The sequence below is a fragment of the Lutjanus erythropterus genome, chromosome 12 (assembly GCF_056507025.1).
Source record: "Lutjanus erythropterus isolate fLutEry1 chromosome 12, fLutEry1.hap2, whole genome shotgun sequence".
NCBI lineage: Eukaryota > Metazoa > Chordata > Actinopteri > Lutjaniformes > Lutjanidae > Lutjanus > Lutjanus erythropterus.
The window spans coordinates 36,797,530-36,814,252 of record NC_139328.1 but is presented as its reverse complement, the minus strand read 5'-3'; the positions used below and the strand labels follow the sequence as shown (position 1 = coordinate 36,814,252).

The 16,723-nt window shown below is 38.7% G+C and overlaps 1 protein-coding gene across 1 annotated transcript in view; it reads right to left on the bottom strand.

Annotated features, from left to right (window-relative positions):
- The window catches only part of LOC146318420 (cadherin-12-like), a 165,611-nt gene that overhangs the window by 46,694 nt on the left and 102,194 nt on the right, over positions 1 to 16,723 (bottom strand). Inside the window, exon 8 of the mRNA XM_084732514.1 lies at positions 4,693 to 4,946. Within this exon, the coding sequence (XP_084588640.1) occupies positions 4,693 to 4,946 (254 nt within the window). The remainder of the gene's footprint in view (positions 1 to 4,692; positions 4,947 to 16,723) is intronic.

Genomic DNA, 16,723 nt, shown 5'->3' with positions numbered 1-16,723 from the left:
AGGTACAAATCACTGCGTTCTTGTTAATAGTCCCGTCTTTGTTCTTTTTATAAATAAACTTGCCGTTCAAAGGTCCAAGTAAGCTTGCCTCGCTCTTAGGGCTGCAACGGATCAAAAAACTCACGGTTCGGATCGTATCACGGGTTTGAGTCACGGATTGCATCATTTTTGGGATCAGCAAAAAAGAAAAAAGTGGTGGGATTAGAGTTAAATTATTTTAAAAATGCACTTGTCTTTGATCTTTGTCTGTCTGTAATTATCACCATAGTTATGTAATGTAATAATAATGATAATAGTAATGATAATGGTAATATATTAAAAACTTCAAACTTATATAGTGCTGTACTATGTATATACTATACATATATTAGATCATTATACACTGTACAGTATAATACACAACTACACTCTGTAGTCTGGCTCAATGTCCCGCCTACAGCACAGCACATCTGATTGGTTAGAAGTCATGATCAATCAATCAGCAGACACACTGTGTCACAGACGGGGTGTGACAGAGCTGCACCGGTGAGCAGAGAGGAGCTGTGTAGAAGTTAAGACAGCTGATATCACCAAAGTTTCAATGAACATCACAGTTTTATGATCTGTTTCTTTGGTGATAGCATAGTTACATCAGTGAAAAAAGTTATGGTCTAGATTTCACTCAAGGCAATGTGACGGCTTTTAAATCAGTCACTCTTCACAGAGATGCGCTGCACAGAGCAGCATCTGTCCCGTCTTTTCACTGCAGCTCTGCATGGAGATTTCGGGTATTATAACTTATACAAAAGTAACAGTGACAGTAAAACTATGATGCTCACGTGGTCCGCGGATCACACGCGTGCCGAACTCAATGGGCCAAATTTAAAATGCTTGCGCATTGACTTGCCACTCATGATTAATTGCGTTAATTTTTATAGCGCATTAATTTGGAGCGAAATTAATTAATCTAATTAACCCGTTAAACTGACAGCTCTAATATTTACCCATTTGGCAAAAATTCAGCATTTATTTTAACTCTGATTAATGTGAAATGGACACACAAAACAGTCTGGAATTCAAATTTCAAAGGGGGACACTTTGGCTGCAGCGTTCATGTCAAGTGAAGCAAGTATTTCAAAATAACATGTTTCCTTGATCTCTGATGACACCTTGTGGTCATTTCATGATTCATTACAGTTAATTATATCACAGATTTCTCCTTTAACCAATAGTGAGGTGCCTGATACACTTCTTGAAAGCAGCTGTATTTTCCCACAGATTTTTTGGGGGGGGTTTTCATCCCCTCTGTTGAATGTCACTAAGGGGCTGACATCGTTGAGACACCTCATAATGACATATGCTGGTTTAGTCATTTTGCATTAAATCGCACACCAGACCAGCAAAACCTAATGCCAACCATGAGGGTCCACCTTCAAAGAAACCAAAGTTGTTTACAGGTACAAGACAGACGTGACCCTCTGTCTCCTCAACCCTGTGATATAATTTGCAATATTAGAGGTAATGTTCATTTTTACATAATTGTTCTTATTTTGATTGATAAACATTTGCATTTGCTAAGCCACAAAACATTGATACTGAACATATCAGCAAAATGTTCACTGACAACATTTCATATTTTTCGTACAATATCCAGTCATGAAATGTAATTTCCACTTAGAGCAAATACAGCTTGATTAAAATGTTGAATGAATCTGATCAGGCACTCATACAGTCTTGATTATGATTAGACAAAGAGTCTTGTGTTTGGTTAAAAACTGGAAAAGTTAGAAGTTACTTGCAGAACAAGACAGGGTGTTCACTTTATTAATATTTAACCAAAAGCACATCTCCCTAACCTTAACCAAAGGGCTTTTGTGGCCTGAATCTGAATATAAATGCACTCAGGATGTGAACTCAGGTTTACAGTGTCAAAGTCCTGCACTTTGTACCCTCAACATCCACCCTGACCACCACCTTATGAATTTACGGCGGTAGATAAATAGCCATGAAAATGCATTGCCATGGAACATAATCCAATCAGCAATTACTTTTCTTTGTAAAATATAATTAGGAAACAAATAAGTAGTAAAATACTGGTTGGTCATCTGTGTAATAGTGCTTAGCTAACTCATGCAGCCAGACCTCTTCCCTAAAACTCTGCACAGGAGGCACTTTATCCAGTTGCCTTTCTCACACACATCTAATGGACAAATGTACAAAAGCTGTGTAATTTCTCACATTGTACATTCACTGTTGCCTACACATTATTGCAACCCAAAACGTTTTTAAGGGTTTGAGTTTATTTTATTTGACCTTTCACACATAACGTTGAGCGTATTGTGTGTCTGAGTGCTGCTAAACGCAAGTGACCTACACATAAGTGCTGTCCCTGAATGCATCCCGCTGACTTGAAACCTTTGATGTCCATTAAGTAGCTGCTCTGGTGCTTTAGATGTCTTCAGCAGATGGAGTTGCCAAAGTTGTTATGGTGAGATTGTTTTGTCAACTATTTTGTCCAATGTCAAGAGAGAACTTTAAATCTCAACATTCAGTCTAAAGCAGGGGTCTGCAACCTGAGGCTCCAGAGCCACATGGGGCTCTTCAGCTCCTCTCCAGTGGCTCCCTGTGACTTTGGCAAAAAAAAAATGATATGGAAATGAATAACATTAAATTTTTAAATATTTTTTCATGTTTCGTTGTTGTAGGTCTATGAAAAAGTTGAGACAGCTCAAAATTTCAAGTCAACATACTATGTACATAGTACATCAGTTCAGTCAGAGTAACATGTCAAGTCAAATTCTTCAGTTTTGAAAAAGTTTTACCAACTACTGATCTTTTGTTGAGATAATTTTCTTCTTTAGATAAATTTAAATATTTGAATTTTAGAAACCCCAAAATGTTGTATTTAAAACATTATAGTGTAAACTGTTTAATTTTAAGGCAACAAAATCGTAACAAATCAGGTTCACAGTTAACTGTGACCAAATTCTGAACATTTTTTCGAGTTTCTCTAACTTAAACTTTTACTATGAGTTTATCTAAGGAAGAATAGTAAATTATCTCAACAGAAAGTTTGTCAAAGTTTGAGTTGCAGTATGTTGCACATCAAATTTCAAAAAAGTCAATTAAAATATGCATCAAAGACTGTAGCCGTTTCTCAATACCAAGTATGCCAAGTTCGGACTTACGGACTTGGCAGTTTGGACTTAGCAAGTTCAACTTGGGAGTACAGTCTCTTGAGGACGGGAGGACACAAGACGGTCATTCTGCTATTGTGACGATAGCGTACTTGATGATGTCACCATCTCAGCTCGTCTTGGCTTACCCACTTCCAGTTATTTTCACCATTAATGTATATTTGAAATGAAACAAAATATGATATAAAACACAACCCTGTATCATTTGGTTTAAATGTGAGGAAAACGAATGATATCTCGTTTTACTACTACAGAGATGTCAGAGCCAGCAGCCAATTTCAAAAGGTCATGTAGGGATAAAGCTGTTTATAGCGGAGTAACATGAATGCTAACAGCCCGGTCATCTTGCCAGCTGGCGAGGTATGCTGGCCGTCCCGTTAGCAGGAAGACACATCTTCGAAAACTTTGGAGCAAATTTTAAACTACGCACTATCGTGATGAATCGACCACAGATTTGAAGTTTTAATGTCTACATTCTCACATAAAATATCTTAAAATTGCATTCCGTGGTACTAAAACAGTAGTATTTCGACACTTGTAACTTAAAGTTGTGGGTCTTCTCCTCTGCCATTGTTGCTACGAAATGCATTGTGGGATATGTGGCTGCCCCAAGTCCACACAAGTCACCAGTCGATGCATTCTCGATAAAACGGGCGGGGCAAGAACACATCCGGGTATTTGACTGTATTTGGCGAGATGCAGACTTTTTAATTGGAACAGTACTTGGAGTGAGACTGATGACGTTTCTCAAGTACACAAGTACAGAGAAGAACGCATATTGAGAAAAGGCTTGTGTCTATGGCTCGGTGTCTTTTCCTCTAAATTGTGATGGTGGCTCATCTTCTTAAGTCTCCATAAGCTATGGCTGCCAAAAAAAGTCTTCAGGGAAAAGAGAGCATTTGATAGTTGCAGCTCCAGACATTATTCAAGTTAGTTAAACTTAAAATTTCTATTATTTATTTACAGAACACTTCAGAGCTTGACACATGAGTTCATCTAATCTGATGAAAACTTGAAGGTTGGTTTTAAATTCATTTATTTATTCAAAAGTTACTAAATGATGATAAATGTTAAATGTTATAAATTATTGTCAGCGTGACTGAAGAATTATTTGTTCAACTCAATATTTTAAGCTTGTTAAAATGTTTTCTGAATGTTGAATATGTTTTGTGACGCACAACTGAGTTAATATCAAGTTTATTTGAGTATAAAAGTTTGTTTTTGCGTTAGAAAATGACCTTAACTTGTCTTTTTAAATTCAGGCACCTTATTATTTTTTTTTATTTTAAGGCAACAAGGACACAAACTTTTTCATCAAAAGTCAAAAAAATAGTTTAGTTTTACAGTGTACTTAGTAAACACTTATTTAAACACTTAACAATTATCATAAGGCTAAATCTGAATGTAGGAAGTAGAGTTGAAAATAGCTCCAGGATTGGAAATAAATTATAATAAAAGCTCAGTAAACTCATGTTGTCATATGCATTTTTACAGCATCTATTGAATGCCTCATTACCTGACAGCACTGCTGCTGGCGTCCAGATCGTGGGCCGTCACAGAGCCGATGATGGTCCCTGGAGGAGTGTCCTCGTACACGTCCATAGAGTAGGAGGGCTTGGTGAAGACGGGAGGCTCGTCCACGTCCAGGATGTTCACTTTGACTGTCGCTGAGTCCTTGAAGGGCCCGAGATGAAGGAAACGGGGGTCCAGCTGTGCGTTGGACGCCTCCACCTTGAAGGTGTATGACTTCTTGGTCTCATAATCAAGAGTCTACAGAAACACACAGATAAAGGAACAGAGGGATTAAATCATCAGATACATAATTATATCTCAGTTGCTTGTTGGAAAATAATTTTTAACTTCAATTTGATTTATATCTTGCTCCCCAAAATAAGACAACCCCATTTTGTGAACTGTAATTTTTGAAACAATGAAAATAATAACTGTTATGTTTAGAGCAACAAGGTAGTCATCTAATCAAAGAGGATTCTGTCTATAATGAAGTCACAGAAGCAGAAATATCTGTAAAAGGGAGACTCCATCAAACCCATTTTCATTGAGTGGAGAGTTCCAGGGATCACTTGATAGACAGCCATGCCCGTTTTTCCCTCACAAAAATTGAGGGTAATTTTGCGTGTTACTTAGTTCGCTTAGATCTCATAATAATCAAAAAAGGATTGCAAGTCTGTGATCCAGAATTCAAAATTAAAAGATGAAGTCTCTTTTTTTACTTAGAGTGAATGCAATCAACTTCCATACAAAAAAAAATAAACTAATGTGAATAAACTGTAATAAACTACTAGGATATGTCAACCATTTAGCAAAAAAAACACATTAACACAAGGACAGTTACCTTGACCTGCATGTTAGCAGTTCACAGTGTATAGAAAATAAATAACAAATAAGCATTGTAGTGTAGAAAGGGACAGAATTATTGAACACATGATGCATGATGTATTGTATCCACTGCTGTGGAACATTTGAAAACACTTCATCAGAACGCTGCTGTGTATCGGCCTTGGCTGCTGAACATGTGTAAGGGCAGCTGACCTCTCAAGAATACATATTATGCATGAACACACACAGAATTCAATGTTTTCATTTCTGCATTTCACACATGATGACAGGATAACCTGCCTTATTGTTGCATAGCAACCGTTTCTGCATCTTGATATATTAATTCCTGACAGTAGAGACTTCAAAGGACAGCATATTTGGCTATTGATGTCCAATCACTTTGATGAAGGCAGCGCTCGGTGATTGATTTGGACACGGAGGAGGGTCACTCTCCATTCTTCCCCATGCTTATCTGTTTGTGAATGCACAGGAGGGAGACGCAGGAGACATACACTTTGATATGGAAATGTAGCCGCAAACTCTACCGAGACACATTCATAGAAATATCAAACTTGGTTCTTCTCATGATGCTCAAGTCAATTCACATTCCTGTGCGCCTCTGCTGCTCTGTATTGTATGTCAACAATAAGACCACGTGGATCTGTTGTCCTCTCTGAAGCTTCCACCTGCTTCATGTGGAGGACTTCACTTAAAGACGAGATGATGGTTGCAAGGAAACACGCATAATCTCCAACCTACATGAATACATGTGACCTCCGTCCACTCACTCCAAGCATTCTTGTGGGAAAGAAACATGCTGTAGTTTCCCACAAAACAGCCCCCTGCCGATCAACTATACCAACAGTTAATGTAAGGAAGATGACAAGCAGGTGTGAAACTAGATATTTAGAGTAGAAAACATAGAAGAAAAGTCCCAAATTGGGAGGTTTAAATATTGCTCAATTTCATTAAAGGGAGATGTGGGTAGTCTCCAGACAATTTCGGACATGTATGGTTTAGAAAGTCTGGATTTGTTAGGTATCTACAAACTAGGACAAAATTCATGGACAAACATGACACCAAACAAGTTTCAAAGTTATGCTCAAGTGTTCGATTCATTAAGAAAGACTCAACAAATGGGAAAAAGAATCTGGACTTGTCATTTCTGGTTGAACGTGCTCTGTACAATCTACGTACACCAGTTTGGGTCTTTGGGGAGAATTCTGTTGGCGAAATTCAATCAGATATTTCAGAACCCCCAGGTTAAAATGTGTACAGGGAGGTGAGATGGAAACAGGTCTACGTTGGAGGAAATGCAGAGAACAGCTGGTAGATAACTTCCATATATTTTGGAGCTGCCCAAAGAGTGATGCATTTATATACTGTGCTCTGATGAATTCTATGGTTACTTTAAAATAAAAGTAATTGAAAGTGGAAATCCTAAGTATTTAGGGAGAGGGCTGCAGCTGGCAGGAGCGAAACTAAACTATAACATAAAGTAATCCCTCCAGACAACTGTGCATTATATTACTTTCACCAAACTAACCAGACTCCCTTTACAAAATGTATATTTTAACATCATTGTCAGCATCTTCATTCAAACACAACAGATACAAAATGTAACACACCAAAATCATCTAGGATTATCTTTCCGCTGTTTGAAAAATCACCAACTCTGAGTTAGACGTGAAAATATTGGGAGAGGAGCAAGAAGGAGGTTGGACATCAGAGAAGCAGTGGGGAGAAATGGCTTAGTGGAGCCAGAATATTTTGACATCTAACTCTGTGAATCACGGGTTAGTTTAGTTAAATTTAGTTTGGTGAGAGCAATAAAAAAGTTTGTTTTTTTTGCTTGAACAAAATGTATCTTACTCTACAAAAGGTTTAAAAAATAACTTTATTTATGTAGCACCTTTAAAAATACTTTACAAAGTTTGCAAAGTGCTTTGACAGACAAAACAAAAGAGCAGGATATGCAGGAGGCGATGTGACAACACAAAGCCAAAACAATGACAGAAATAAGACAAAAGCGAAAACTGAAATAAAACTGAGACACATGCAAAAGTATAGTAGTAAAAATAAGACAGAACAGTAAAAGAGATAAGGACAGGAAAACAACATGTCAGTCTATGTTTGCTTCTGCCGGCAGACACAAAAACATGGGAGACCAGTGTCCAGGTTAAAAAATGGCTAAGTTAGCTGTGCAGCTTATCCCCTGTCTCGACCAGAAGCGAGTAAGACATGTTTTTCCACTCACATCTCACACAACAGAAACACTCGTTTTCGTCAGTGCAGCTGACTACACCAGCTGTGTGCATCTCCCAGCAGTGCGAATGCGAGCTGAAGCTTTTATTTAGTCTATTTTGTCAACAATACAAGCATAACAGCATAAGGGTTGGTGCCCAGCAAAAAGGCACTGAAAATGTATTTTATACACATTTTGTAGCCTGGGTGGAGCAGAGTGTGCTGCACAGCCAGAGATCAGCTCACTCTGCTCAGTTTGAATCAAAGAGACTCTGCCTTCTTTCCAACCAGCAGCAGGTAAGCAAGACACAGGCTTTGAGCTTTTTTCTGCAGTGTTTCTATGGGAAACTGTACATTTACTGCCACTCGACAACTTCACTGCTAAACTTTAATCCCTCTGCTCTGATCACCAACATCACCAACTCTTCTTCTCATCCATATCCACTGCGCACACACACACACACACACACACACACACACACTGCAGTGCTTATGCATCATGTTGATGGAAAATAGATCAAGAACATTCACACAAATTGAAAGAAAGCTGCATATTGCACACATAGTTTGGCTGCTTATTTGCTGCTGGATGCTTTGAAATGTGCAGATAGTACAGAGCCTATGTAGACAGATGCTTCAGTGTGGCATGAACACTGTCATCATGCAAGCGTGATGCTGATGCAGCGTTTGCAGTCTAGACAAAGACAAGCTCCATTGCTTCACTGAGCCGTATTTCTGGTCTGCCCAAAAAAAATTCTAAATGCAGAACTTGGGGACAACAGTTTAATGATCTGAGTCCAAAATTCAGATAAATAGACTAGAAGAAAAACTCTGAATTTCCTTTACACAGACTTAAAGAATGTGTCTATCTTAAAAGAGTGGAAGAAGTTATTTAACTAAGAGTAAAATGTATAATTGATTTTGTACAGAATTTTGGAGCACTTGAATCGCACAACATGCAGTCCATTAATAGATCTTCACCTGTCTCTCATATAATCTTTTATTGTGTCTGCTGTTGATCCCTCTGAACTCATTACAGTAAGCAAATCCTCTTAGACTGCCGGACGTACAGCACGACACCTGAACGCAACAGTGGAGACACCTACAGGAAGACAGACAGGAGAGAGAAACTAATAAAAGTTTCAAACAGCTGTGCTACGGAGGACTTGAATGTCTCCTGGCTGACCTGAATTTGTCTGCTGTAGACCTGTGACATGATTAAAAAAAGAGGAGAGTTAAAATCTCTCCTGCAGCAGTAAAATTCACTGTGCGTCTCACTTGGCTGACACACAGACTTGTAGGGTTAAGTGAGGGGAAAAGGGAAAGGGAAGAGGCCTGACTGGCAGCGAGGGAGCCAGGGAGGATTTAACTGATTGGCATCTTGCCACAAACGGCAGAGAGGAAGAGGAGAGCGGAGGAGTGGAGAGGGAAAGCGTGCAGAGAGGAGAGGAGCTGGCCACAGATTAGTGTCTGATAGAGCTGCAATATGCTACTTTTCACATCACAATGAAATAAACTGGATATTGTATCAGTGTGTCTGCAGCCTGTGTTCACAACTATGTTTTGGCTGAAACTGTCTTTCAGTGGTGTTGGCAGCACATCCTGCTGATCTGTCACGTGGATTTTGTTGATTAACTGCTGTGGCGATGAGGATGAGACGAGCAGCCACAGAACAGAACAATGAGTAATGAAAGTGAAGTCAGAAAAGAAAAGAGCAAAGCTGGCCATTTAAATGAAGTTAATCCTAGCCTTGCTCTTTTATATATAGATTTGCTGTGTCTGTTGACACCAGAGGTGGCTCTATGGATAGTGGTTACTGTACCTCAGCTCCAGGCTGGATGCCAGGTCCCCGCCTTTCTTAAAGTCACACTCTCTGACCGAGCTAATCCTCAAATACAAAGCCACACTCCAGGCCATGGTGTATCACACGTGCATTTGTTGATTTTGTTTTGCCACTTGGGGCGAGTACAACAACCTGTAAACACAACATCGGCATACCTCCTTATAAAGTTGATATGTAAATTGCATATGTTATACGCAAACAGATGCCAATGGATGGATTACTGAATGGGCCCAGGACTACAGAGTCACAGCTCACTCAAAGAGACACAAAACAACTGCAAAGAAATGCAAAATGACCATAGAGACACAAAATACAGAGACACAAATGACCACACAAGGACCAAAACAACCACAAAGAGACTACAGATAACTACAGAGAGACACAAAATGACTACAAAGATAAAACACCATGAAACTTTATAATGTATTTGTGGTCATGTTTGTGGCCAAGTATATAATTTGCTTTCCTTTTAGCTCTGGTTTGGCCTCCACCAACTCCTGAGAAAAATATTTTGTTTTGTAACAATATTTCAAACTATTGAGATCCTACGCTGTAACCATAACCACTAGTTTCTTTAAGTGAGACTTCAGGTATATATCTACTAGTTTCTTTAGTTGGCTCAACACACTATGAGCCTGATTTACTAAAGGTTTGCGTGTGTAAAAACATGTACAAACTTGATATCACCCACAAACAAATGTGCAAACTGATCTACTACTGGTGTGCACTGAGGATTGCATCTTTCAAAATGTGCATGACAGCACACACTGTCCATTTAGTATGTTTGCCTTAATGAATATGCAATATGGGGTGTTTCTACCCTAGTGTGAAAAATACTGTAGGAGAACATGCAAATAGGTTAATTAAGCATATGCACTGTGATTTACCAAGACTGAAAAAAATTTTCTGTGACTGTTTTATTTAATATGTTTGAAAGGAAGGTGATAATGGGTGTTATGGCGAGGAGACACTCTGACTGAAAGTGATGCAAGGGATACTAAGCAAAGTGAAAACTGTAAAAATGATGGTACTTCCACTATTTTTATTTTTATTCCAGACCTTATCGATACCAATACCAAGAGTGGATTTTAATACATTTAATAAGATTATTTCAAATTTTATATGGAATAATAAAAGACAGAGAATCAAATTTAAAATCTTACTACAACAAAAAGAAGAGGGAGGATTAAGTGTTCCAAACTTACAGAACTACTTTTATGCCACACAAATCCTCACAATATTGAAGTGGATGAAAGGAGAAACAGAAGCTAAATGGATCAATATAGAAAAATAATTAAAATAATTTGAAATTGTTGCTCCAAAGTATGAGTTTGACATTTTACATACATTTTTGTAAGTACATACAGGTGAGAGGTTATGTCCTGAAACATTTAGAAATGGATACTCTAACAAATGAAATAGAAATGAAGCTAAAGACAATCTTTCAAGTATTTATAAAATATTACAAAAGCTTACCACTGTAGATAATAGCATAAAATAAAAATGGGAAAAAGAATTAGAAATTAATATACCAACAGATGACTGGAAAGGCTCCTTAAATAGGAATCTTAAGACATCACAATCCAAATACTGGAAAGAATTTTCCTGGAAAGTGAGCATGAAGTATTTTATTACACCCTGCATATATGGTAAATATTACCCTTTAGTAGGGACTAGTTGTTGGAGAAGAAGTGGAGAACTAAACGCAAATTATACACAAACATTCTTTAAGTGTCCAGTGTTAAAACCTTTCTGGGCCGAAGTTGAGAAAACCATAATGAATATCTTTGAGTTAAATGAACCCCTGAAACCAGAAAATTATTTAGGTATAAATTTGCAAGAGACAATAAATGCCACTGACATGCATCTTTACAACATACTACGTGTAACAGCCATGAAGCAGGTGACGAGGACATGGACATGGACATAGATATGGACATGGATGGACTCAGAGTCCTTACCACTGCATGTACCCTGTTTTTGATGGCTCTTGTCAGACCAGATACAGCACTGACCAGTTATTGTAATTTATGTGTTTATTGATTGAAGGTAGTCGAAAAAGTTTTATTATAAGCCAGTTTTTGTTTTGTTTTTCACCTTACATCTTGCCATCTTCTCTTAATTTCATCCAATGTTCTTGATTTTTTTTTTTTGCTGTAACTTAACGAAAATGTTTATTTGCCTCTTCCTTCGACACCTCATGGGACTGAATTTCACTTTGCACTTGCAGTCATTCTGTTTTCCGTCAAAACTCCCAAAGGAATTTCAAAAAGGAAAGGAAACCTGTAAAACATGTGAAACCCTGATTTAAATCCTGCTGTCTCCACAGTGGTTACACCTGCTATTATTTACGCAATTATTCATAGTTGATCACCTGCAAAACACACATCAATCAAACATGCAATATGTTAGAATGTAGGATTGTAGTGAAACAGGCCTTGAGTAGAGAAGCAATTAACTATTACTTTCAAATTGAATGATGGTCAAATAGTTTAGTCTATACAGTCTTTAAAAAAAAGAAAAGCTCCTAACTGAGTGGATTATGATTTGTCCTTATAACACAGAATAAAATATAAAGGTATTCAGTGATACAAGTATATAAAAAGAGAGATTTGAAAAGCTTTTTTAATGAAATGAATGACCTGCAGATGATTATTAGCCAACTGTGCAGCACTTAACATTATGATAGAAGCCCTCATACTGTCAGAGGACTGTTTTCTAATGTAGAGGGGTATGTGCTGAGACTACAACTCAGTGATTTGCATTAAGCACTACTAAATTAGATATGATGCTGGGCTATATAAGTGTACTTTCACTCCAACTGCGTTTGGTCTGGACTTTCTTTCTGATTCCAAACAAAATTACATGTGTGAAACCTATCACCGGTCTTGGTCTGACCAAAAGAGGTGGTCTAGGTCTGTATCAGACTGAACCATGGTTCGATTTGTTTCTTGTGATTTTATTTTGTTTTGATGGTTTGGACTTTCAGATCAGTTACAGGAAGTTCTAGCAAAAGGAACATCTAAAAACAATGCAACCATACACAACGAGCCATGTGGAGATGTTTAACTGACAAATTCAGACAGGATGAAAAAGAAGAAAATAAATGAACTGACAACACACAGACGTCAGACACACACCAGTCTGCAAACCAGTCACTCGCCTGTATAGGAAGATGCAGTTCATGTGGGTGATGACAACAGGAGTTAGATGTGTGACGTATAATTCTTTAGACTGCTGTCTGATTGCAATATAGAATGTGAAACCTTAACTACCTGGATCAAATGTGTACAAACAAACCTTCCTTCTGTCTTTCAGGTGTGAAAAGGCCCTAGCATTGCAGTGTTCTGTACTGCTGGAATAATAATAATGCTGGAACTGCAATTGTGCCTTGGCCTTGGGGTGCAGCGACCCCTCAAAGCAGGAAAAAAACAGCTACACATCTTACATAGACAAATAAATTTCATTAGCATTTGAAAGGACAACAGAGTCATAGCATATGTTACATTATTTTTAATATTCAGTTTACACGATAACGCAGTGCGTTTGCTCTTATGTTTTACCAACCAAGCACAATTAAAATAATTACCTACTTTAAAAGCACAAAGCACCAGGAATTCAAATTCCTCTGTTAATGCAGTCAGTACAGCTACCTGTGGCTCTACCATCAGAATTAGACTAACATAACATGTTTTCTGCCACCAGCTTTGCGTGGAAATACTTCAAAAGATTAAACAATGACATGCACCGGTTCTAATGAAGGTTAAAATGGCTCGGACTGAGATTTTCTGTCACAGTTGAAATTTCAGACAAAATTCCAAGTCCAACTGTGTGAGAACACTGGATCTTCTCAATGAAGAAAGATAGCTTACTATATCTGTCATTGCGGTGCACATGGTGGGAGCCCTCTGCTGTGCACAGCAGCAGCCTCTGAACGCAAACAGAATATGTTTCAGTTTAAAGCAGTTACTCCTAAACCATTTCTGGTGCGCCTCCCTTCAGAAGACGAAAAAAGTTCACGCCCTCCGCAACCCACATTTATTATCAGTCATTAACAATAATTGGGAAAGCAGCTGATAAAAAGGATTTTCAAATTGAATGTTAGTGAAGTAAAGGTCAGGATGATAGTGTCAGCTAACTCTTGATTGTTCATTTCCCCTCCATATTCTTCGACATTCATTCAACTTTTTATCACTGTTTTTCTCCCCTGGCCATCCATGCTGCCCCTGCAGTGGCTCTAAGCCCCCTCCAGGTTTAAAGAACGATTTAAAAACCCCAAACTATTTGTTTTAACAAATTTAGTTTGTCTATAATATGAAGAATTGTGAAATATATCTTCTATGATGCTGTTCAGCCAGACGGCAGTTTATATTATTGTTAATTAATATTGAAAGGGTGTTCTTCTGCCTCAATATTTATTAATACCACCAGATAATACGCTACTCCTTCTTTCCTTCATTGTGTATTACAGTTACAGGATAAAACAGACAGCTTACAGAAACTGCACAGGGAGAACATTTCAATGAGGCTTTATAAACAAGAGATAATAAATATATTTTGTATTAGCTGCCGTTTTTATTTTAAAAAAAGAGGGTGAGTTGTGGTTGGTAAACAAGTTTTGACTCTGTGTTCAGAGTAATGCAACAGCATGAAATACTGTAAACTTTATAAATCGAGTCTAAAAATCACAGCACAAGCCACAAAACTGTGATGGAAGGAGAGAAGAGGAGGACAGGTGAGCGCTGTCAGCCACTTCACCAGAGCGCACCAGCACAGCGCACAGGGCAGCTGTTGTTGTTGTTGTTTTTACCACTGACAGGCTCAGATTATTATAAATGTCTGATAACATGATGGAAAGGGTCTAAGATTTGTTTAGTTTAACCAGAAACAGCTGTTTTATTGCTCTCGCTGATCTCAACAGACTCCCTTTGTAAAACTCTAATTTTAACAAAATCAACAAAAACGTGTTGACTTGTCTTTCCACTGTTGCAACAATCACCAACTCTGGTTTGGTCAAAATGAATCTTTAATTCACAGCAGGAACGAATGTGTAGCACGCACGGCAGGTGACACCAGACAGCAGCTGGGGACTGGACTTCTGATGAATCTGATGTTTTCACCTCACAGATGTTAGACAGAACGTTGTTAAAACTGGTAAAACACAGTTGTGTAGGCTGATAGGAGCTTAGTGCGCTGCACTGAACTATAAAAAAGAAGTGAATCATTGTATAATATTTGTATATAACAGACAAATCTGATTCAACTGGAAAAAGATGGGGATAGCCCTACTCCTCACTGTAGCTAACATTACAAAGGGGAACATTTTTTGCCTCTCTAATGTTCAGTCCAACTCAGTAAAAGTATTAGATAAACAGCCCAATGTCGTCAGCTCAAAACAAAGACCAGTGAGTGAATTAAAACTGTATCCCAGCATTATTAAAAATAAATGTGAGAGATGTTTGGTGCTTCGTAAGAACTCTGCTGACTGGACTGGTGTTGTAAACAGATAAGAAACTGACAGGCCCACATAATAAACTGTTTAATTGGTTGCTTCAATCATATCAGAGACATCAGAAGAAATCATCTCTGCATAAATAGGCCTGAACATCAATCCAGTGTGTGGCCACACTCTGTCAGAGGAGTTCTCATCATGAAAAGCACTCTGATGTGTCCTAAATGTGCTGTGTTCCAAACTGCTGTCATCCCGTCACTCACTTCTGCAGACTGAGACACTTGTTAAACAAACATATGACTAAAGGCCTGAAAATGATTTAATCAGTTTATCCCGTGCCTTAATGATGTAGAAGTTCAGATAAATGAGGGACGATTATTAAATCTTAAGGAGGACTCATCCAAGCATCTACGACTCACAGAACAACGCTTACACGTATTCCCAAATCAAACTTTTAGCCTGTGAATCACAAATCTAGGGTGTCAATCTGAGCAGCACGGAATCTCTTTCAACAGTGACTCAAGTTTTCCTTTTGAACAACGAATCGACGTAAAAATGACAAGTTCCTCAGGAGTTCAGTGCACATGAAACAGCTTCACGTCCTCGTTCTGTAACCTGTTCAATTGTCATTTCCTTTTCTGTAATATGTCCCGAGGGAAAATATGCATCAGGTATCTCCTCAGAGCTCCATGCCTACCTGTACCTGTCTTTTACCTCTGAAATAAATCTGCTTTAGTTTTCTGGATAAACCTCTCTATCAATTACTGCTGCATCAAGTACTGAGATCCACGCAAACACAACAACAATAAGATAGAACAGTTAGAAACACACTCCTGGGGCCTGCTGTATGAAATGTGCATGAAATATTGTAAAAGAGTGTATAATGTTAACGAGACAGGTTAGATGGTTTGTTACACAGTCATCCTCAGTATCTGTGGGGTGGATCTATGGAAACTGGAACCTTTGTGCATCTCTTTCCTGCTGCAATTGTTGTATGACACACTCCTGAGCTTGACAAATGTACACAGGTGGAGCATGAGAGAAAACGCACTCTACAAACTTTGTGGGGAGACTGGCACCGTGGCACACATCCTGCCAGCAGGACTCACCCAAGGAAGGTAGAGATGGCACCATGACAAGGTGCTCATGAAGACTGCTAACACCCTGGAGCAGGAGAGACTAAACACTGTCGATCAAGTTCATGAGGGTTAGGGTTAGGGGGTTAGGGGCTTACAGTCCCGAGGGATGAAGGGTGCGACCAAGCTTTTGAAAGGAAGAGCGCCAAACACCAGGACCTTTTGCAAAACTACAGGGAGAAGTGATGGAAATGCTGTTTCCCAGTTGAGGTCGGCTGTAGTCGGTTTGAAGGATGCTAACAGCCATTGTAATTACAGGAAAGGAGAGGAAGACAGCTGCTCACAAGACGGGGAGGCAGCAGAGAGAGCCTCTTGTTGGCCACAGAACACGAGAGAGGAGACGAGCTGGAAGCCAGAAGGGGGAGATGGGCGGTGATTTGGCTGCTACTGATCCACCAATGGGATGGTGTTACGGTTCAGATGTCAGCTCCTCCTGGTCAAGGCTACATTCACCACAGGTAAGTGAAGAAGAAGCATCTTTTTAGATGCAATTGTTCACGTGTGGAAAAGGACAACTTAAAAAAACACTTGGCAG